General features: G+C 43.4%; 1 protein-coding gene across 2 annotated transcripts in view; it reads left to right on the top strand.

Annotated features, from left to right (window-relative positions):
• The window catches only part of tgfa (transforming growth factor, alpha), a 113,873-nt gene that overhangs the window by 12,804 nt on the left and 76,558 nt on the right, over positions 1 to 24,511 (top strand). For both annotated transcript variants that reach the window (XM_073069710.1, XM_073069644.1), the window contains exon 2: positions 9,337 to 9,384. In XM_073069710.1, the coding sequence (XP_072925811.1) occupies positions 9,337 to 9,384 (48 nt within the window). The remainder of the gene's footprint in view (positions 1 to 9,336; positions 9,385 to 24,511) is intronic.

Consider the following 24,511-nt stretch of genomic DNA (forward strand, 5'->3'; position numbering starts at 1 on the left):
AAGTTGGGGGTGTTGTGATTAGTGTGGAGGGCTGTCAGAGGTTACAGTGGGACATCAATAGGATGCAAAACTGGGTTGAGAAGTGGCAGATGAAGTTCAACCCAGATAAGTGAGAAGTGGTTCATGTTGGGAGGTTAAATATGATGGCAAAATATAGTATTAATGGTAAGACTCTTGGCAATGTGGAGGATCAGAGGGATCTTGTGGTCTGAGTACACAGGACATTCAAAGCTGCTGCACAGGTGAAATGTGTGGTTAAGAAGGCATGTTGTGCATTGGCCTTCATCAATTGTGGGATTGAGTTCAAGAGCCAAGAAGTAATGTTACAGCTGTATAGGACCCTGGTCAGGCTCCACTTGGAGTACTGTGTTCAGTACTGTTCACCTCACTACAGGAAGGATGTGGAAACTATAGAATGGGTGCAGAGGAGAATTACAAGGATTTTACCTGGATTGGAGAGCATGCCTTATGAGAATAGGTTGAGTGAACTTGGCCTTTTCTCCTTGGAGCAGTGGACGATCAGAAGTGACCTGACAGAGGCGTACAAGATGATGAGAGGCATTGATCATGTGGATAGTCGGAGACTTTTTCCCAGGACTGAAATGGCTAGCACAAGAGTGCATAGTTTTAAGGTGTTTGGAAGTAGGTACAGAAGAGATGGCAGGATACTTGGAAGTGTGGAGGAGCAGAGGGATCTGGGAGTACATATACACAGATCCCTGAAAGTTGCCTCACAGGTAGATAGGGTAGTTAAGAAAGCTCATGAAATGTTAGCTTTCATAAGTCGAGGGATAGAGTTTAAGAGTTGTGGGGTAATGATGCAGCTCTATAAAACTCTGGTTCGGCTACACTTAGAGTACTGTGTCCAGTTCTGGTCGCCTCACTATAGGAAGGATGTGGAAGCATTGGAAAGGGTACAGAGGAGATTTACCAGGATGCTGCCTGGTTTAGAGAGTATGGATTATGATCAGAGATTAAGGGAGCTAGGGCTTTACTCTCTGGAGAGGAGGAGGATGAGAGGAGACATGATAGAGGTATACAAGATATTAAGAGGAATAGATAGAGTGGACAGCCAGTGCTCTTCCCCAAGGCACCACTGCTCAATACAAGAGGACATGGTTTTAAGGTAAAGGGTGGAAAGTTCAAGGGGGATATTAGAGGAAGATTTTTTACTCAGAGAGTGGTTGGTGCGTGGAATGCACTGCCTGAGTCAGTGGTGGAGGCAGATACACTAGTGAAATTTAAGAGACTACTAGACAGGTATATGGAGGAATTTAAGGTGGAGGGTTATATGGGGGGGGGGGGGGAGAGTTGAAGGGTCGGCATAACATTGTGAACTGAATGGCCTGTACTGTGCTGTATTGTTCTTTGTTCTTTGTAAGTTTTTTTACACAGAGAATGGTGAGTGTGTGGAATGGGCTGCCAGCAACGGTGGTTGAGGCGGATCCAATAAGGTCTTTTAAGAGACTCCTGGACAGGTATATGGAGCTCAGAAAAAATAGAGGGCTATGGGTAACCCTAGGTAATTTCTAAGCTAAGGACATGTTCAGCACAGCTTTGTGGGCCGAAGGATCTGTACTGTGCTGTAGGTTTTCTATGTTTCTACAATACTCCAAATTAGGCTTCACCAACGTCTTATACAACTTCAGCATAACATCCTATTTCCTGTACTCAATACATCGATATATGAAGGCCAGTGTGCCAAAAGCTTTCTTTACGACCACATGTGACGCTACTTTCAATGGATTATGGACCTGTATCCCCAGTTTCTCTGAGCTGAAGAGTGACAAAACAGCAAGAGGGATTCATTAGAAAGGGCCAATCAATTTAACTTGAGTGCAAGTGGAGCTGCATTTCTTTGAGCAGCCATTCTTTAGAGTGTGCCAGTCCTTAGAGTGGCTTTGGCTCATTAGACTTAGGTGAGGTAAAGTATCTTGTAAGTCACACTCAATGTTCTTATTTGTTCATTCCTTATCTGTTAGTACATAGTAGGTTAGTGAGAATAATTCCAGGGGCAGTGATTTGTACTCTGTGTGGAATGTGGGAAGTCTGGGACACCTCCAGTCTCCCAGATAAACACAGCTGCACCTGTGCACCGAGTTGCAGTTCCTGAGAGAGCATATTAAGAAACTGGAGCTGCATCTGAAAACCTTCTACCCATTCTGTGGGTGTGATAGATAGATAGATACTTTATTCATCCCCATGGGGAAATTCAACTTTTTTCCAATGTCCCATACACTTGTTGTAGCAAAACTAATTACATACAATACTTAACTCAGTAAAAAATATGATATGCATCTAAATCACTATCTCAAAAAGCATTAATAATAGCTTTTAAAAAGTTCTTAAGTCCTGGCGGTAGAATTGTAAAGCCTAATGGCATTGGGGAGTATTGACCTCTTCATCCTGTCTGAGGAGCATTGCATCGATAGTAACCTGTCGCTGAAACTGCTTCTCTGTCTCTGGATGGTGCTATGTAGAGGATGTTCAGAGTTTTCCATAATTGACCGTAGCCTACTCAGCGCCCTTCGCTCAGCTACCGATGTTAAACTCTCCAGTACTTTGATAGAGACATCTGGATGGTCTGTTGCCTCCCTGATGCCAGGATCAGTGATGTCTCAGATCGGGTCCATGACATTCTCAAGAGCAAGGGTGAGCAGCCAGAATTTCTGGTATATATTGGCACCAATGATGTAGGTAAACAAGGTGAGGAGGTCCTGAAGAGAGATTTTGGGGAGCTAGGTAGAAAGTTCAGAAACAGAACTGCCAGGGTAGTATCTCTGGTTTGCTGCCTGTGTCACATCCCAATGAGGGTAAGTTTAGTATGATTTGGCAGGTGAATGCATGGCTGAGGAACTAGTTCAGCAGGCAGAAGTTCATATTTATGGATCATTGAGATCTCTTCTGGGGAAAGTATGGCCTGTACAAAACGGATAGGTTACACCTGAACTCGAGGGGATCCAAAATCTTTATGGGCAGGTTGGCAATAGTTGTTTGGGTGGGTTTAAACTAATTTGGCAGTGGGATGGGAACCAGAGTGATAGTGCTGAAGTTGAGGCTGTTGGTTTACAGACAGAGGCAATGTGTAATGAGACTCCTAGCAAGGAGAGGCTGATGATAGGGGAAAATTGCTGTTAACGGGATGAGTTACAATGTAAAAGATGGACAAATTCAAAAGGGTGAATACAGGACTGAAGGTGTTATATTTGAATGCACACAGTATACAGAATAAGGTAGATGATCTTGTTGCACAATTACAGATTGGCATGTATAATGTTGTAGGCATCACTGAATCATGGCTGAAAGAAGATTATAGTTGGGAGTTTAATGTTGAAGGATACACGATGTATCAAAAGGACAGACAGGAATGCAGAGGGGGTGGCATTGCTCTGTTTCTAAAAAATGAACTCAGTTCATTAGAAAGAGGTGATGTTGAATCATTCTGGGTAGAGCAAAGGAACTACTAGGGTTAAAACACCCTGATGGGAGCTAGAGACAGAGCCCAAACAGTAGAAAAGATGTGGTCTATAAATTACAACGGGACATAGAAAATGCATGTCAAAAGGGCAGTTTATGATATTCATGGGGGACTTCAATATGCAGGTTGATTGGGCAAATCAGGTTGGTGCTGGATTCCAAGAGAGGGAATCTCCGGAATGCCTACAAGATGGCTTTTTAGAGAAGCTCATGGTTGAGCCCACTAGGGGATCAGCTTTTCTGTATTAGGTGTTGTGCAATAAACCAGAATTGATTAGAATTGAATTAGGAACATAAAAACATAGAAAACCTATAGCACAATACAGGTCCTTCAGCCCACAAAGTTGTGCTGAGCAGTCCCTACCTTAGAAATTACTAGGCTTACTTATAGCCCTCTATTTTACTAAGTTCCATGTACCAATCTAAAAGCCTCTTAAAAGACCCTATAGTATCCACCTCCACCACCGCTGCCAGTGGCCCATTCCATGCATTCACCACTCTCTGAGTAAAAAACCTACCTCTGACATCTCCTCTGTACATACTCCCCAGCACCTTAAACCTGTGTCTTCTTGTGGCAACCATTTCAGCCCTGGGAAAAAGCCTCTGACTATCCACACGATCAATGCCTCTCATCATCTTGTGCACCTCTATCAGGTCATTTCTCATCTTCCTTCGCTTCAAGGAGAAAAGGCCAAGTTCACTCAACATATTCTCATAAGGCATGCTCCCCAATTCAGGAAACATCCTTGTAAATCTCCTCTGCACCCTTTCTATAACTTCCACATCCTTCCTGTAGTGAGGCAACCAGAACTGAGCACAGTACTCCAAGTGGGATCTGACTAGGGTCCTATATAGCTGCAACATTACCTCTCGGCTCCTAAATTCAATTCCACGATTGATGAAGGCCAATACACCATACGCCTTCTTAACCACAGAGTCAACCTGCACAGCTGCTTTGAGTGTCCTATGGACCCAGACCCCAAGATCCCTCTGATCCTCCACACTGCCAAGAGTCTTACCACTAATACTATATTCTGCCATCATACTTGACCTACCAAAATGAACCACTTCACACTTATCTGGGTTGAACTGCATCAGCCACTTCTCAGCCCAGTTTTGCATCCTATCAATGTCCCACTGTAACCTCTGACAGCCGTCCACACTATCCACAACACCTCCAACCTTAGTGTCATCAGGAAACTTACTAACCCATCCCTCCACTTCCTCATCCAGGTCATTTATAAAAATCACAAAGAGTAAGGGTCCCAGAACAGATCCCTGAGGCACTCCACTGGTGACTGACCTCCATGCAGAATATGACCCATCTACAACTACTCTTTGCCTTCTGTGGGCAAGCCAGTTCTGGATCCACAAAGGAATGTCCCCTTGGATCCCATGCCTCCTTACTTTCTCAATAAGCCTTGCATGGAGTACCTTATCAAATTGAATTAACTTTATTACTTACATCCTTAACATACATGAGAAATAAAAATCTTTATGTTACATCTCTGTCTAAATATGCAATGTACAATAAATAGTATGTATAACAGGACAGTCAAAGTAACATAGAAGTACAATTGTATCAGCGTTAATTAATCAGTCTGATGGCCTGGTGGAAGAAGCTGTCCTGGAGCCTGTTGGTCCTGGCTTTTACGTTGCGGTACCGTTTCCTGAATGGTAGCAACTGGAACAGTTTGTGGTTGAAGTGGCTTGGGTCCCCAGTGATTCTTCGGGCCCTCTTTACACACCTGTTTTTGTAAATATCATGAATAGAGCTTATGATAAAAGAACACAGGAGAAAGTGATCAAATTCGCCTTGAAATTTGAGAAGGAAGAGCTAAAGTCAGATGATTCAGTATTACATTGGGTAAAGGGAATTACAGAGGCTTGAGAGAGGAGTTGGCTAGTATTGATTGGAAAAGAACACTGGTAGGGATGACTGCACAGCAGCAATGGCTGGACGTTCTGGAAGCAATTCGGAATGCCTAATTCTGCTCCTATGTCTTCTGGGGGGTGGGGGGTATGTAGGAGATTGGGACTGAGAGAGTAAATGGATTAGACATGATGAAATAGCGGAGCAGACTCAATAGGCCAAATGGCCTTGTTCTGCTCCTCTATCTTAGGTCTTATCCCTTTGATCTACCACTAACTGTGTAAGACTTAGCTTGTTGGTCCTACCAAAGTACAAAACCTCGCATTGTCTGCATTAACTTCCACCTGCCATTTTTCAGCCCATTTTTCCAGCTGATATAGATCCCTCTTCAAGCTATGATAGGCTTCCTCACTGTCCACTACACCCCCAATCAAACTTGCTGATCCAGTTAACCAATTATCATCCAGAACCTTAATATAGATGACAAACAACAAAGGACCCAGCCCTGATCCCCGTGGGACTCCACTCTTCACATGCTTCTAGTTAGAGAGAAAACCATCTATTACCACTCTCTAGCTTCTCCACAAAGCTAACGTTTAATCCAATGTACTACTTGTGGTGAACTACATATACCTGTCTGGACTGCTCCTGTGGCTCCTCCCACAGACCCCTGCTGACTGCTTCTGTGGCTCCTCCCACAGACCCCTGTATAAAGGCGATTGAGGCCTGAGCCCGGCCTCATTCTCCAGGATGTAGTGTTGTTCATTCTTCCAGTCAATAAAAGCCGATATCTTGCTTCTTACGTCTCAGAGTGAGTTACTGATGGTGCATCAATACTTCATCCTGAATGTCAAACGACTGAACCTTCTCGATAAGCCTTCCATGTGGGACCTTGTCACATGCTTGCTGAAGTCCATGTAGACAACATCAACCTTCCTGGTAACTTCCTCAAAAAACTCTAAGATTGGTTAGACATGACCTACTATGTATGATGCCATAATGACTATTCCTAATCAGTCCATGTCTATCCATATACTCATCTGTGTGCACCCTTAGAATACCTTCCAAAACTTTTCCACTAATGATGTCAGGCTCACTGGCCTATCATTTCCTGGGTTTTTTTTAGAGCCTTTCTTAAACAGAGGTGCAACATTAGCTTATCCACCAATGCTCTCCTCCTCAGTTGCCTCTTTGATGATTTAAATATCTCCACCAGAACCCCAGCAATTTCTGCACTTGCCTCCCACAGGGTCTGAGGGAATACCTTGTCAGGCCCTGGGGACTTATCCACCCTAATTTGCTTCTAGACAGCAAACACCTTCTCCTCTTAATTGGTTTAGGGTGCATGAAGTTGAAGCTGCTTTGCCTCATTTCTATAGACTCTGTGTCCATCTCCTGAGTAAATGCTGATGCAGAAGCACATTTAAGATCTCCCCCCTGTCAGTTGGCTCCACAAATGGATTACCATTCTGATCTTCCAGAGGACCAATTTTGTCCCTTGCAATTGTAATATGCTGTAAGGTTTCACTGCTAATGTAATGGCTTCTCTGTAATGTTCCGCTGCTAAGGTAATGGTTTCTCTGTAGTAGCAGTGTTTGGGTTACGACTAGAGATAACGGGGCATGTTAGCCAATGAGCGGGATGTTGTTCTTTCTTGTGTGTCTGGGAACCAGGAATTTGCGGAGAGAAGACGCGAATGGGGAGAATTAGTAGACTGCCGGACGAAGTGGACTTGGAGCGGGGGGTCCGAAGGTCAGCGACGATCGGAGGAGGTCGATGGTGGATGAACAGCCTTATCAGTGAGCTCCAACATTGCTCATTAGAGTGTTTCATGAGAATGGGCCCCTTTTCTTCTTTTTTTCTTTACTAACCATTTAGTCAAATTAAGAATTATAAAGCTCAATCGTTTAATTGCCTATTGTGTACTGTTTGTTATTTTGTGGTACTGATTTGTAACGGGGACACATCGCACGGCAGTCACCCAAACGAGATTTCTTAAGTTTGGCTGGGCCGGTGGGGCTATCATCCCCTATATTAAGTCGCTAGCCAAAGTGAGAGTTGCACAATCATTTTGCAAACATTTTTGTAGAAAATCTTAGGATTTTCCTTCACCTTGTCTGCTAGGGCAACCGCTGAACTGGAGGGGTATCAATATCCTAGCGGGAAGGTTTGTTAATGCTGCATGGTGGGGTTGAAACTAGAGTTGCAGGGGGATGGGAACCAGAGTGCGAGAACAGTTAATGGAAATGTTGGTAAGACCTCAGACAAAATCAAGAATCAAAATTTGAGCATGGTGCAACTATTGTCCTGAGCTGCATATATTTCAATACAAGAAATATCATAGTAGGAAAGTCAGATGAGGTCAGGGCATGAAATCAATACTTGGAATTATGATATTGTAACCATCAGTGAAACTTGATTGCAGAAGGAGCAGGTCTGGCAGCTCAGTATTCCAGGGTTTTGTTGTTTTAGACATGTCAGAGTGGGAGGGGTGATGTTACTTGTCAGGGAAAATGTCACAGCAGTGCTTCATCAGGACAAACTGGAGAACTCAACTAGTGAGGCATTATGGGAGGAACTGAGAAATAAGAAAGGTATGACCACGTAAGTAGGGCTATATTACAGACCACCCAACAGTCCTAGGGATTCAGAGGAACAAATTTGTAAAGAGATCACAGACTGTTGCAAGAAACTTAAGGTTATTATCATAAGTGATTTTAACTTTCCACATATTAAGACCATGAGACATAGGAGTAGAATTAGGCCATTTGGCTCAGTGAGTCTGCTCCTGTCATTCAATCATGGCTGATCCTTTTTTTTTTGACTGGGAATCCCATATTGTAAAAGGACTAGATGGGGTAGAGTTTGTCAAAGGATAGTCAGCATGGCTTCATGCTTGGTAGGTCATGTCTAACTAATCTTACATAGTTTTTCGAGGAAGTTACTAGGAAAGTTAATGACAGCAAGGTAGTGGATGTTGTCTAGTTGGACTTTAGCAAGGCATTTGCAGGTTAGAACTGTATTCCCTAGAACGTAGAAGATTGGGAGTAGATTTGATAGAAGTATACAAGATTATGAGGAGTATAGAAAGGGTAAATGCAAGCAGGCTTTTTCCACTGAGCTTGGGCAGGACTACAACTAGAGGTCATAGCTTAAGGGTGAAAGGTGAGGTTTAAGGGGAACATGAGGGCAAATTTCTTCACTCAGAGGGCCATGAGACCGTGAATTAGTTGTCAGGACAAGTGGGGCATGTAAGTTTGATTACAACTTTTAAGAGAAGTTTGGATAGGTACATGGATCTTAGGGAAATGGAGGTCTATGGTCCTGGTGCTGGTCGATGGGAGTAAATGGTTTTAGCATTTAGCATTTAGCAAATGGACTAGATGGGCTGAAGAACCTGTTTCTGTGCTGTACTTTTCTATGACTGTATTTCTATCCCTATCACTCTGTCTGAATGCATCCTTTCCCTCTGAGCCTCAGGATGAGAATCAGAATCAGGTTTGATATCATAGACATATTTTGTGAAATTTGTTGTTTTGCAGCAGCAATACAATGCAATACGTAATAATAAAAACTATAAATTAAAATAAGTATATATTTTTTAAAAATTAAATTAAGTAAGTAATGCAAAGAGAGAGGGAAAGATAAAATATTGAGGTAGTGTTCATGGATTAATTGTCTGTTAGCAGAGGGGAAGCTGTTCCTGAAATGTTAAGTGTGTGCCTTCAGCCTCCTGTACCTTTTCCTTGATGGTACCAATGAGAAGGGGGCATGTCCTGGGTGATGGAGTCCTTAATGCCTCAGAGCCAGTTACAGATTGTACTAGAGGAAAAAAAATCACTATTAACAGCTGTAACATATTCAATTAACCAAGTGAAATATTTTTGTCTTTGCTCGGTGTTGTTTGGAAAATACAGAGATACGAAAATGCAGATGTTCTTTTTAACAGCACAAAAATTTATTCCTGTTTTCTCCTTTATGACTAGGCGCTGCTTTTTTTGTCTGCCACGCTCTGGAAAATGCAACTTTGACTGGTGAGTAGGCAAATTGTACAATTAATATTTATTTTAGTTTTCCTGAGAATCTTTGCAAATGTTGAATTTCTCAACTGTTTCAGGTGAGCAGTGTAAAATCCCTAAAATCCCAGTGTAATGCACCTGAACTGGAAGAAGACCAATATACTAGCGGGAAGGTTTATTATATGGCTTGTCATAGGAGGAGCATTTGATGACCCTGGGCCTGTATGAAGAATGAGGGGTGACCTCATTGAAACCTATCAAATGATGAAAGGCCTTGACAGAGTGGATGTGGAGAGGGTGCTTCATATGATGGGAAAGCCTTAAGACCAGAGGACATAGCCTCAAAATAGAGGAGTATCCTTTTAGAAAGACAACAAGGCGGAAATTCTTCAGCTAGAGGGTCGTAAATTTGTGGAATTCTCTGCCACAGGCAGCTGTGGAGGCTAAGTTTTTTTATTTACATTTAAGGCAGAGATTCCTGATTAGTCAAACATGAAAGGATAAGGGGAGAAGGCAGGAGATTGGGGCTGAGAGAAAAATGAATCAGCCATAATGAAATGGCGGAGCAGACTTGATAGGACAAATGGCCAAATTCTGCTCCTATGCCTTATGGTCTCCTGTGGTTCACCTCGCACCCTCCACCTCTCGCAGATCGGCTAGCGTCCCACAACCATAGAACTGTTCACATCCTCCCATGTATCTGTTAATATTGCACATGAATCCATTCATACCCCCTCCTGTCAATCCACTCAAACCCCTCCAAGGATTCTTTCACCTCTCCCATGAATCTGTTTAACCCCACACGGCTCCATTAACTCGCCCCAGCACCCCCTCCTTGTAGTGATAGTTATTAGTGTTATTCATATGCCACTCGGTTAGATGCTCCCACATGGCAGGGTTGTCAGTGAAGTTCAGTTCATTATCCTGCATACTGGCATCCTGGTGTACTCATTACTATCCCTCAATAATGGTGTCAGAAGTGGTTGATCAATGATGAATTGGTGCCACAGACCGAGTGAGATCCCCAAATATCCAGAGACATATCAACCTAAACTGCCTATGCTAGTTTGCTAACTGTATGCACCACAAGGCATAAGCTGAGAAAGGGTTGTTAGGCAAAGCCTTCAACCTACACTCAAAAGTGGATTCATAGTAATAATCTGTAGCCACTACCTGGGGAAGTGCGCTGAGACACATACACAGCAGAGGTCAGTCAAACTCTCAAAGAGAGCAAAGAAGACTTTTGTAGTCCAAATAAATAAACAAATGAACAGAAAAATTGAGCAAATACCTGCAGTACCTATATCAACTTACCTATTAAAGCTCCCCAAGACAATTGATTTCTCTAAACCATGGGACTTTAGAAGATGACTCAGACCTTTTGAGAGATTTAGGGTTACAAGCAGTCTCACTCAGGCTTCTGAAGAGCATCAGTTAAACACACTGATATACTGCATGGGTGACAAAGTAGATGACTTCATGGGTGGATTAGGACAAACAGATGCTAAGACAAAGGAGTACAAAACAGTGCAGGATAAATTCAAAGAATATTTCACAGGAATGTGATATATGAGGGCAAAATTCAACTCCAGAAAACAGGAGCCAAATGAAAGTGTAAGTGACTTCATCACAACATTGTATGCCTTGTCAGATAACTGTACATATTGAAACCTGAGAGATGAGCTTATTAGAGACAGGAACATCATTGGTCAACTGGAATCCAAATTGTTAGAGATACTCCAGTTGCAGGCAAATCTCACACTCAAGAAAGGTATTACTATGGTCAGGCAGAGTAAGAATGTTCGTCAGCAAAGGGGAGAACTCAGAAAACGATGCTGAGGTAAAGCTAGAAGCTGTACAAAAAGGGTACAAGGTGACAGAGCTCATCTCAAACAAAACAGCCAAGTAAAACAAAGAGCAGATAAAATGTCCATTTGCAGGAGATGCTGCAAGTCTCCATTCTACGTCAAGGAGCTCTGTCCAGCAAAAGAAGTGAAATGCCACCAGTGCAATAAAGTTGGCCATTATAAAAGCTAGTGTCACTCAAAAACAGTTCCTCAGGAGGTCAATGAAGACCAGAGAGAGCTTTCCTTGGGGCTCTAGATTCAAACAGAAGTTAGTTCAGTTGCAAAATGAGTCAGGCATTCCAAATGGGTACTGGGGCAGATGTCACAGCCATCCCTGAATGTCTGTTCAAAAAACTAGTGAAGAAAATAGGAATTACACTAAACCCAACAAAGAAGGTGCTCATGGGGCCAGGGAAACATAAGCTCAGTGTGAAATAAATGCTTACTACTTCCACCCATAAAGATGAGAATCCGTTAAAAGAGGATGTCTATGTTGTTCAGAATCTCTTCTCACCACTACTGGGACAACATGCCATCAAGAAACTGAACTTCATTCCAAGATTGGATTTGTTAAACAATGTTCAGTGGCAGGAGAAGTACCTGGAGTTGTTCACAGGCCTTGGGGATACTGAAAGAAGAGTATGTTATCTAATTGAGGCCATTTGTGACACCCTGCTTTCTGCCACAGTGAGGCATATACCTGTCTATTGATGAACAAATTCAAAGCTGAATTTGAGAGAATGGGTGCTTGACATCATAGCTAGAGTGGACAAGGAAACCTGTAACTGTCTTTGTAAACCAATTATCAGCAATTATCCACTGTCATCGGACCTGCCGATACCCCAAGTAAGACCTCAGCAGTGAGCAGGCTTAGACCCCTTATCTTAGAAAGGATGAGCTGAAACTGGAGAGGATTCAAAGGAGATTCACAAAAAAAAAAAAAATATATATATATATATATATATACATATATGTATATAGATAGATATATAGATAGATATATGTGTGTGTGTGCGTGTGCGTGTGCGCGTGCGTGTGCACGCGTGTGCGTGTGCATGTGTGTGTGTGTGTGTGTGTGGTTCCAGGATTGGAGGGTTGCAGATGTTGTTCCCTTATTCAAGAAAGGGAGTAGAGATAGCCCAGGAAATTATAGACCAGTGAATCTTACTTCAGTGGTTGCTAAGTTGATGGAAAAGATCTTGAGCATGGCTTTGTCAAAGGCAGGTTGTGCCTTAAAAGCTTGATTGAATTTTTTGAGGATGTGACTAAACACATTGATGAAGGTAGAGCAGTAGATGTAGTGTATATGGATTTCAGCAAGGCATTTGATAAGGTACCCCATGAAAGGTTTATTGAGAAAGTAAGGAGGCATGGGAACCAAGGGGACCTTGCTTTGTGGATCAAGAAATGGGTTGCCCACAGAAGGCTAAGAGTGGTTGTAGACAGGTCATATTCTGCATGGAGGTCGGTGACCAGTGGTGTGCCTCAGGGATCTGTTCTGGGACCCCTTCTCTTCATGGTTTTTTATAAATGACCTGGATTAGGAAGTGGAAGGATGGGTTAGTAAATTTGCTGGTGACACAAAGGTTGGGGCTGTTGTGGATAGTGTGGAGGGCTGTCAGAGGTTACAGCAGGACATTGATAGGATGCAAAACTGGGCTGAGAAGTGGCAGATGGAGTTCAACCGAGATAACTAGAAATGCTGGGGGGTGGGAACTGAGTTGAAGTGATGGAGGAAGAGGCAGACGGCTCACAAATAGAGAAAGCTTGGAGACAGTGCAAGAGGGAGGATAGGCAGGTGACAGAGAAGGGATGCGCTCAGACTGATGGTTTGAGATGTGTTTTTTTGCAGATAGACAGACAGACAAGCAAACATACTTTATTGATCCCGAGGGAAATTGGGTTTAATGCAAAGAGTATCATGAACAAAGCAGATGAACTTAGAGCATGGATCAGTACTTGGAGGTATGATGTTGTGGCCATTACAGAGACTCGGATGACTCAGGGGCAGGAATGGTTAATTCGAGTGCCAGGCTTTAGTCAAGTCAAGTCAAATCACTTTTATTGTCATTTTGACCATAACTGCTGGTACAGTACATAGTAAAAATGGTACAACATTTTTTTCAGGACCATGGTGTTACATGACACAGTATGAAAACTAGACTGAACTACGTAAAAAAAAAACAACACAGGAAAAAAAAACCCACACTAGACTACAGACCTACCCAGGACTGTATAATGTGCACAAAACAGTGCAGGCATTACAATCAACAATAAACAGGACAATAGGGCAGTAAGGTGTCAGTCCAGGCTCTGGGTATTGAGGAGATGTTTCAGAAAGGACAGGGAGGGAGGCAAAAGAGGTGGGGGCATGGCACTGTTGATCAGAGATAGTGTCACGGCTGCAGAAAAGAGGAAGTTATAGAAGAATTGTCTACAGAGCCTCTGTGGGTGTTTTTTATAGACCACCCAATAGTAACAGGGACATCAAGGAACAGATAGGGAGACAGATTCTGGAAGGTATAATAATAACACGGTTGTTGTGGTGGGAGATTTTAATTTCCCAGATATCGATTGGCATCTCCCTAGAGCAAGGGGTTTAGATAGAGTGGAGTTTGTTAGGTGTGTTCAGGAAGGTTTCTTGACACAATATGTAGATAAGCCTACAAGAGGAGAGGCTGTACTTGAACTGATATTGGGAAATGAACTTGGTCAGGTGTCAGATCTCTCAGTGGGAGAGCATTTTGGATATAGTGATCACAGTTCTATCTCCTTTACCATAGCATTGGAGTGGGATAGGAACAGACAAGTTAGGAATGTGCTTAATTGGAGTAAGGGGAAATATGAGGCTATCAGGCAGGAACTTGGAAGCATAAACTGGAAATAGATGTTCTCAGGGAAACGTATGGAAGAAATGTGGTAAATGTTCAGGGAATATTTGCGTGAGGTTCCGCACAGGTACGTTCTAATGAGACAGGGAAAGGATGGTATTGCACAGGATCCATGGTGTCCAAAGGCTGTTGAAAATCTAGTCAAGAAGAAAAGAAGAGCTTATGAAAGGTTAAAAAAACTAGGTAATGATAGAGATCTAGAAGATTATAAGGCTAGCAGGAAGGAGCTTAAGAATGAAATTAGGAGAGCCAGAAGGAACCATGACAAGGACTTGGCGGACAGGATTAAGGAAAACCCTAAGGCACTCTACAAGTATGTGAAGAGCAAGAGAATAAGACGTGAGAGAATAGGACCAATCAAGTGTGACAGTGGAAATGTGTGTATGGAACTGGAAGAGATAGCAGAGGTATTTAATGAATATTTTGCTTCAATATTCACTGCGGAAAAGGACCTTGGCGATTGTAGAGATGACTTACAGCAGACTGAAAAACTTGAGCATGTAGATATTAAGGAAGAGGATGTGCTGGAGCTTTTGGAAAGCATCAAGTTGGATAAGTCGCTGGGACCAGATGAGATGCAGCCCAGGCTACTGAGGGAGCCGAGGGAGGAGATTGCTGAGCCTCTGGCATTGATCTTTGCATCATCAATGGGGATGGGAGAGCTTCTGGATGATTGGAGGGTTGCAGATGTTGTTCCCTTATTCAAGAAAGTGAGTAGAGATAGCCCAAGAAATTAGCGACCAATGAGCCTTACTTCAGTGGTTGGTAAGTTGATGGAAGAGATCCTGAGAAGCAGGATTTATGAACATTTGGAGTGGCATAATATGATTAGGGATAGGCCTTATGAGCCTGATTGAATTTTTTGAGGATGTGACTAAACATATTGATGAAGGAAGACCAGTAGACTTAATGTATATATGGATTTCAGCAAGGCATTTGATAAGGTAACCCATGCCAGGCTTACTGAGAAAGTAAGGAGGCATGGGATCCAAGGGAACATTGCTTTGTGGATCCAGAACTGGCTTGCCCACAGAAGACAAAGAGTGGTTGTAGATGGGTCATATTCTGTATGGAGGTCGGTGACCAGTGGAGTGCCTCAGGGATCTGTTCTGGGGCCCCTATTCTTTATGATTTTAATAAATAACCTGGATTTGGATGGGTTAGTAAATTTGCTGATGACACAAAGGTTGGGGCTGTTGTGGATAGTGTGAAGGGCTGACAGAGGTTACAGCGGGACATTGATAGGATTCAAAACTGGGCTGAGAAGTGGCAGATGGAGTTCAACTCAGATAAGTGTAAGGTGGTTCATTTTGGTAGGTAAAATATGATGGCAGAATATATTATTAATGGTAAGACTCTTGGCAGTGTGGAGGATCAGAGGGATCTTGGGGTCTGAGTCCATAGGACACTCAAAGCTGCTGCGTAGGTTGACTGTGTGGCTAAGATTGCACTGGCGTTCATCAATTGTGGGATTGAGTTTTTATAGCTGAGAGGTAATGTTGCTGCTATATAGGACCCTGGTCAGACCCCACTTGGAGTACTGTGCTCAGTTCTGGTTGCCTCACTACGGGAAGGATGTGGAAGTTATAGAAAGGGTGCAGAGGAGATTTACAAGGATGTTTCCTGAATTGGGGAGCATGCCTTATGAGAATATGTTGAGTGTACTTGGCCTTTTCTCCTTGAAGCGAAGGAAGATGAGAGATGACTTGATAGAGGTGTACAAGATGATGAGAGGCATTGATCGTGTGGATAGTCAGAGGCTTTTTCCCAGGGCTGAAATGGCTAGCATGAGAGGGCACAGTTTTAAGGTGTTTGGAAATAGATGAGAGGAGATGTCAGGGATAAGTTCTTTTACACAGAGGGCGGTGAGAGCTTGGAATGGGCAGCCGGTGATGGTGGTGGAGGTGGAAATGATAGTGTCTTTTAAGGAATTCCTGGATAGCTACATGGAGCTTAGAAAAATAGAGGGCTATGGGTAACCCTAGGTAATTTCAAACTTAATTATATGTTCAGCACAGCTTTGTCGGCCAAAGGGCCTGCATTGTGCTGTAGGTTTTCTATGTTTGTTTGTTTCTATAAGTGTGCAGTGCTTCATTTTGGTAGGTCAAATATGATGGCAGAATATAGTATTAATGGTAAGACTCTTGGCAGTGTGGAGGAACAGAGGGATCTTGGGGTTCGAATCCACAGACACTCAAAGCTGCGACGCAGGTTGACTCTGTGGTTAAGAAAGCATATGGTGTATTGACCTTCATCAACCGTGGAATTAAGTTTAAGACCCAAGAGGTAATGTTGCAGCTGTATAGGACCCTGGTCAGACCCCACTTGGAGTACTGAGCTCAGTTCTGGTCACCTCACTGCAGCAAGGATGTGGAAACTATAGAAAGGGTGCAGAGGAGATTTACAAGGATGTTGCCTGGATTGGGGAGTACACCTTATGAGAATAGGTTGAGTGAACTTGGCCTTTTCTTCTTGGAGCGACGGAGGATGAGAGATGACCTGATAGAGGTGTATAAGATGATGAGAGGCATTGATTGATAGATAGATAGATAGATAGATAGATAGATACTTTATTCATCCCCATGGGGAAATTCAACATTTTTTCCAATGTCCCATACACTTGTTGTAGCAAAAACTCATTACATACAATACTTAACTCAGTAATAATATGATATGCATCTAAATCACTAACTCAAAAAGCATTAATAATAGCTTTAAAAAAAAGTTCTTAAGTCCTGGCAGTTGAATTGTAAAGCCTAATGGCATTGGGGAGTATAGACCTCTTCATCCTGTCTGAGGAGCATTGCATCGACAGTAACCTGTCGCTGAAACTGCTTCTCTGTCTCTGGATGGTGCTATGTAGAGGATGTTCAGGGTTTTCCATAATTGACCGTAGCCTACTCAGCGCCCTTCGCTCAGCTACCGATGATAAACTCTCCAGTACTTTGCCCACGACAGAGCCCGCCTTCCTTATCAGCTTATTAAGACGTGAGGCGTCCTTCTTCTTAATGCTTCCTCCCCAACACGCCACCACAAAGAAGAGGGCGCTCTCAACAACTGACCTATAGAACATCATCAGCATCTCACTGCAGACATTGAATGACGCCAACCTTCTAAGGAAGTACAGTCGACTCTGTGCCTTCCTGCACAAGGCATCTGTGTTGGCAGTCCAGTCTAGCTTCTCGTCCAACTGTACTCCCAGATACTTGTAGATGATTAGTCATAAGCTTTTTTCCAGGACTGAAATGGCTAGCAGAAGAGGGCACAGTTTTAAGTGGGTACAGCTTGACAGTAGGTACAGAGGAGATGTCAGGGGTAAATTTTTGACGCAGAGAGTGGTGAGTGCGTGGAATGGGCTGCCAGCGATGGTGGTGGAGGCAGATACGATAGGGTCTTTTAAGAGACTCCTGGATAGGTACATGGAGCATTGAAAAATAGAGGGCTGTGGGCGACCCTAGGTAATTTCTAAAGTAAGTATATGTTTGGCACAGCATTGTGGGCCAAAGGGCCTGTATTGTGCTGTCATTTTTCTGTGTTTCTAAGGTGCAGGATAGATACGTTCCACAGAAGAAGAAATTCTCAAATGGCAGGTTTAGGCAAACGTGGCTGACAAAGGAAATCATCAATTGCTTAAAAACCAAGAAAAATACATATAAGGTAGCAAACTTGAGTGGGAAGTTGGATGATTGGGAAGTTTTTAAAATCCAACAAATGACAACAAAAAATGCTGTAAGAAGGGAAAAGATGTAATATGAGGACAGACTAGCCAATAATATAAAGCAGTATACTAAAAGATTTTTCACTTATGTAGAGAGTAAAAAGGAGGTGAGAGTTGATATTAGATCACTGGAAAATGATGGTGAGGCAGTAATGGGGGCAAAGAAATTTCAGATGAACTTAATGAATACTTTATATCAGTCCTCAATGTTGAGTATACTAGCAGTGTGCCAGAGCTCCGTGAGTGTCAGGCAGCAGGAGTGAAGTGAGTTTCCATTGCTATTACAAATGAGAAAGTGCTAGGCAAATTCAAAGGTCTCAAAGTGGATAAGTCACCTGGACCATATGGACTACACCTGAGAGACCTGAGAGTGGTTGCTGGAGAGATAATGGATGCATTGGTCATGATCCTTCAAGAATCACTGGATTCTGACATGGTCACAGAGGACTGGAAAATTGCAAATGTCACTCCACTCGTTAAGAAGGGAGGAAGGCAAAAGAAAGGAAATTATAGGCTACTTAACCTAACCTAAGTGCTTGGGAAAATGTTGGAGTCTATTATTAAGGATGATGTTTTTGGGGTACTTGGAGACTATTGATAAAATAAGTCAAAGTCAGCATGGTGTCTGGAAAGGGAAATTTTGCTTTATAAATCTGCTAGAGTTCTTTGAGGAAGTAACAAGCAGGGTGGACAAAGGATGTCATTTACTTGGATTTTTAGTAGGCATTTGATGAGGTGCCACACATGAGTCAACTTAACAGTATAAAATCCTATGGTGTTACAGGAAATATACTGGCATGGATAGAAGAATAGCTGACAGGGAGGAGACAGCGAGTGGGAATAAAAGGGGCTTTTTTTGGTTGGCTGCCAGTGATTACTGGTATTCCTCAGGGGTCAGTAATGGGATTACTACTTTACACATTGTTTGTCAATGATTTAGATAATGGAAATGATGGCTTGGTGAGAACATTTGCAAATGATACAAAGATAGGTGGAGGGGTAGGTAGTGCTGAGGGAGCAATGCAACTGCAGCAGGACTTAGACAAATTGGAAGAATGGGCAAAAAAGTAGCAGATGGAATATAATGTTGGGAAATGTATGATAATGCATTTTGGCAAAAGGAACAGAAGTGCAGACTATTACTTAATTTGGGGGAAAATACAATATCAGAGGTGCAGAGGGACTTAGGCATCCTCATGCAAGAGTCCAGAAGGCTAATTTACAGGTTAAGTCTGTGGTAAAGAAGGCAAATGCAATGTTGGCATTTATTTCAAGGGGAATAGAATATAAATAGAAGGAGATATAAGACACTAGATAGACCACACTTAGAGTATTGCCAACAGTTTTGGGCCCCTTCTCCTAGAATTGATATATTGTCATTGGAGAAAGTCCAGAGGAGGTTCAAGAGGATGATTCCAGGAATGAAGGGGGTATGAGAAGCGTTTGGCAATTTTGGGCCTGTACTCACTGGAATTTAGAAGAATATGGGGGGATCTCATTGAAACCTACTAAATGTTGAATGGACTAGATAGGATGGATATAGAGAGGATGTTTCCTACAGTGGGGCTATCCAGAATTAGAGAACACAGACACTTGAGTGGTGACCTTTTAGAACTGAGGTAAGGAGGAATTTTTTTAGCTAGTGACTAGTGAATCTGTGGAATGCTCTGCCACAGACTGTGGTGGAGGCCAAGTCTGTGGGTATATTTAAGGCAGATCTTGAGAGGTTCCTGATTGGTCAGGGCATCAAAGGATATGGTAAGAAGGTAGTTGTATGAAGTTGAGTGGGATCCGAGATCAGCCATGAAGAGATGGCAGAGCAGACTCAATGGGTTGGATGGCCTAATTCTGCTCCCATGTTTTATGGTCTTATCGTGTTAAATGTTGAGCAACGGTCAATAAACAGCATCCTGAGATAGGTATTTGCATTGTCCAGGTGATCTCAGGCTGCTTGGAGAGCCAATGAGATGGCATTTGCTTTAGACCTTTTGTGAAAGGCGAATTGCAGTAGATCCAGGTCCTTCCTGAGACAGATGTTGATTCTAGCCATAACCATATCACCAACAATGTGAATGCTACTTGTGCACTGGTATAATTGTTGTCAGTTTGAAGCAGGTGGAACTTCAGAATCAGAATCAGCTTTATTATCACTGGCATGTGACGTAAAATTTGTTAACTTAGCAGCAGCAGTTCAATGCAATACATAATCTAGCAGAGAGAGAAAAAATAATAATAAATAAAACATAATAATAATAAATAAACAAGTAAATCAATTACATATATTGAATAGATTTTTAAAAACATGCAAAAACAGATATATTGTATATTTTTTTAAAAAGGTGAGGTAGTGTCCAAAGCTTTAATGTCCATTTAGGAATCGAATGGCAGAGGGGAAGAAGCTGTTCTTGAATTGCTGAGTGTGTGCTTTCAGGCTTCTGTACCTCCTACCTGATGGTAACAATGAGAAAAGGGCATGCCTTGGGTACTGGAGGTCCTTAATAATGGACGCTGCCTTTCTGAAACACCGCTCCCTGAAGATGTCCTGGGTACTTCGTAGACTAGTGCGTAAGATGGAGCTGACTAGATTTAGTCTTCTGCAGTTTCTTTTGCTCCTGTGCAGTAGCTCCTTCATACCAGACAGTGATGCAGCCTGTCAGAATGCTCTCCACGGTACAACTATAGAAGTTTCTGAGTGTATTTGTTGACATGCCAAATCTCTTCAAACTCTGAATAAAGAATAGCCGCTGTCTTGCCTTCTTTATAACTACATTATTATGTTGGGACCAAATTAGTTCCTCGGAGACCTTGACACCCAGGAACTTGAAGCTGCTCACTCTCTCCACTTCTGATCTCTCTATGCTGATTGGTATGAGTTCCTTCATTTTACCCTTCCTGAAGTCCACAATCAGCTCTTTCGTCTTACTGACGTTGAGTGCCAGATTGTTGCTGCGGCACCATTCCACTAGTTGGCATATCTCACTCCTGTATGCCCTCTCGCCACCACCTGAGATTCTACCAACAATGGTTGTATCATCAGCAAATTTATAGATGGTACTTGAGCTATGCCTGGCCACATAGTCATGTGTATATAGAGAGTAGAGCAGTGGACCAAGCACACACCCCTGAGGTGCACCAGTGTTGATTGTTAGCAATAAGGATATGTTATCACCAATCCATACAAACTGTGGTATTCCAGATCCAATTGCAGAGAGAGGTACAGAGGTGCAGGTTCTGCAATTTCTCATTCAGGATTGTGGGATTAAATGCTGAGCTATAGTCGATGAACAGCATCCTGACGTAGGTGTTTATGTAGTCCAGGTGGGCTAAAGCTGTGTGGAGAGCCATTGAGATTGTGTCTACCATCCTATTGTGGCGATAGGCAAATTGCAATGGGTCCAAATCCTTGCTGAGGCAGGAGTTCAGTCTAGTCATAAGCAACCTCTCAAGCATTTCATCACTGTCGATGTGAGTGCTACTGGCCAACAGTCATTAAGGCAGCCCACATTATTCTTCTTAGGCACTGGTATAATTGTGGCCTTTTTGAAGCAAGTGGGAACTTCTGCCTGTAGCAGTGAGAGGTTAAAAATGTCCTTGAATACTCCCACTAGTTGTTGAGCACAGGTTTTCAGAGCCTTACTAGGTATTCCATTGGGACCTTCCACCTTGCGAGGGTTCACTCTCTTTAAAGACAGCCTAACATTGACCTCTGAGATGGAGATCACAGGGTCATCAGGTGCAGCAGAGATCTTCACAGCTGTAGTTGTGTCCTTCCTTTCAAAGCGGGCATAGAAGCCGTTTAGTTCATGATTGGCAGCAATGCTTCACTACCAGTTGAGCTCAATGCCTTTTATGCTCACTTAGAAAGAGAATAAAACCATAGCCATGAGGATCCCTGCAGCAACCCAATTCATACTATTGGGTCAACAACACACACAAAATGCTGGTAGAACACAGCAGGCTAGGCAGCATCTATAGGGAGAAGCGATGTCGACGTTTCCGGCTGAGACCCTTTGTCAGGACTAACCGAAAAGAAAGATAGTAAGAGATTTGAAAGTAGAGGGGGGAGAGGGAAATGCGAAATGATAGCAGACCGGAGGGGGTGGGATGAAGCTAAGAGCTGGAAAGGTGATTGGCGAAAGTGATAAAGAGCTGGAGAAGGGAAAGGATCATGGGACAGGAGGCCTCAGGAGAAAGAAAGGCGGGGGGAGCACCAGAGGGAGATGGAGAACAGGCAAACAACTAAATATGTCAGGGATGGGGTAAGAAGGGGAGGAGAGGCATTAACGGAAGTTAGAGAAGTTAGAGAAGACAGGAGGAGGAGTATAGGAAACTGATACAGGACTTTGTGATATGGTGCAACTCAAACTACCTGCGTCTCAATATCACCAAGACCAAGGAGATGGTGGTGGACTTTAGGAGATCTAGGCCTCATATTGAGCCAATGATCATTAATGGAGAATGTGTGGAGCAGGTTAAGACCTACAAGTATCTGGGAGAACAGTTAGACGAGAAGCTAGACTGGACTGCCAACACAGATGCCTTGTGCAGGAAGGCACAGAGTCGACTGTACTTCCTAAGAAGGTTGGCGTCATTCAATGTCTGTAGTGAGATGCTGAAGATGTTCTATAGGTCAGTTGTGGAGAGCGCCCTCTTCTTTGTGGTGGCGTGTTGGGGAGGAAGTATTAAGAAGAGGGACGCCTCACGTCTTAATAAGCTGGTAAGGAAGGCGGGCTCTGTCGTGGGCAAAGTACTGGAGGGTTTAACATCGGTAGCTGAGCGAAGGGCGCTGAGTAGGCTACGGTCAATTATGGATAACTCTGAACATCCTCTACATAGCACCATCCAGAGACAGAGAAGCAGTTTCAGCGACAGGTTACTATCGATGCAATGCTCCTCAGACAGGATGAAGAGGTCAATACTCCCCAATGCCATTAGGCTTTACAATTCTACCGCCAGGACTTAAGAACTTTTTAAAAGCTATTATTAATGCTTTTTGAGATAGTGATTTAGATGCATATCATATTTTTTACTGAGTTAAGTATTGTATGTAATTAGTTTTGCTACAACAAGTGTATGGGACATTGGAAAAAAGTTGAATTTCCCCATGGGGATGAATAAAGTATCTATCTATCTATCTATCTATCTATCAATGTTCATGCCATCAGGTTGGAGGCTACCCAGCCGGTATATAAGGTGTTGTTCCTCCAACCTGAGTTTGGATTCATTTTGACAATAGAGGAGGCCATGGATAGACATATCAGAATGGGAATGGGACGTAGAATCAAAATGTGTGGCCACCGGGAGATCCTGCTTTTTCTGGCGGACGGAGCGTAGGTGTTCCACGAAACGGTCTCCCAGTCTGCGTCGGGTCTCGCCAATATATAAAAGGCCACACCGGGAGCACCGGACGCAGTATACCACACCAGCCGACTCACAAGTGAAGTGTCGCCTCACCTGGAAGGACTGTCTGGGGCCCTGAATGGTGCTGAGGGAGGAAGTGTAAGGGCAGGTGTGGCACTTGTTCCGTTTACAAGGATAAGTGCCAGGAGGGAGATCAGTGGGAAGGGATGGGGGGGACGAGTGGACAAGGGAATCGCGTAGGGAGCGATCCCTGCAAAAAGCAGAAGGGGGGGGGGAGGGAAAAATGTGTTTGGTAGTGGGATCCCGTTGGAGGTGGCGGAAGTTACGGAGAATTATATGTTGGACTTGGAGGCTGGTGGGGTGGTAGGTAAGGACAAGGGGAACCCTATCCCAAGTGGGGTGGCGGGTGGATGGGGTGAGGGCAGATGTGCAGGAAATGGGAGAGATGCGTTTGAGAGCAGAGTTGATGGTGGACGAAGGGAAGCCCCTTTGCTTAAAAAAGGAAGACATCTCCTTCGTCCTGGAAAGAAAAGCCTCATCCTGAGAGCAGATGCGGCGGAGACGGAGGAATTGTGAGAAGGGGATAGCCTTTTTGCAAGAGACAGGGTGGGAAAAGGAATAGTCCAGGTAGCTGTGAGTGTCTGTAGGTTTATAGTAGATATCAGTAGATAGGCCGTCTCCAGAGATGGAGACAGAAAGATCAAGAAAGGGGAGGGAGGTGTCGGAAATGGACCAGGTAAATGGGCAGGGTGAAAGTTGAAGGCCAAGTTAATGAAGTCGACGAGCTCAGCACGCGTGCAAGAGGCAGTGCCAATGCAGTCGTCGATGTAGCAAAGGAAAAGGGGGATGGATACCGGTATAGCCTTGGAACATGGACTGTTCCACAAAGCCAACAAAAAGGCAGGCATAACTGGGACCCATACAGGTGCCCATGGCTACACTCTTGGTTTGGAGGAAGTGGGAGGAGCCAAAGGAGAAATTATTGAGAGTAAGAACTAATTCCGCTAGACGGAGGAGAGTGGTGGTAGAGGGGATTTGGTTAGGTCTGGAATCCAAAAAAAAACGAAGAGCTTCAAGACCATCTCGGTGGGGGATGGAGGTATATAGGGACTGGACGTCCATGGTGAAAATAAGACGGAGGGAGCCAGGGAATTTAAAATCATTGAAAAAATTCAAAGCATGAGAAGTGTCATGAACATAGGTGGGAAGAGATCGAACAAGGGGGGCTAAGACAGTGTCAAGGTATGCAGAAATGAGTTCAGTGGGGCAGGAGCAAGCTGAGACAATAGGTCTACCTGGACAGGCAGGTTTGTGGATCTTGGGTA

This window comes from Hemitrygon akajei, chromosome 1 (assembly GCF_048418815.1).
Source record: "Hemitrygon akajei chromosome 1, sHemAka1.3, whole genome shotgun sequence".
In the NCBI taxonomy this organism is placed as follows: domain Eukaryota; kingdom Metazoa; phylum Chordata; class Chondrichthyes; order Myliobatiformes; family Dasyatidae; genus Hemitrygon; species Hemitrygon akajei.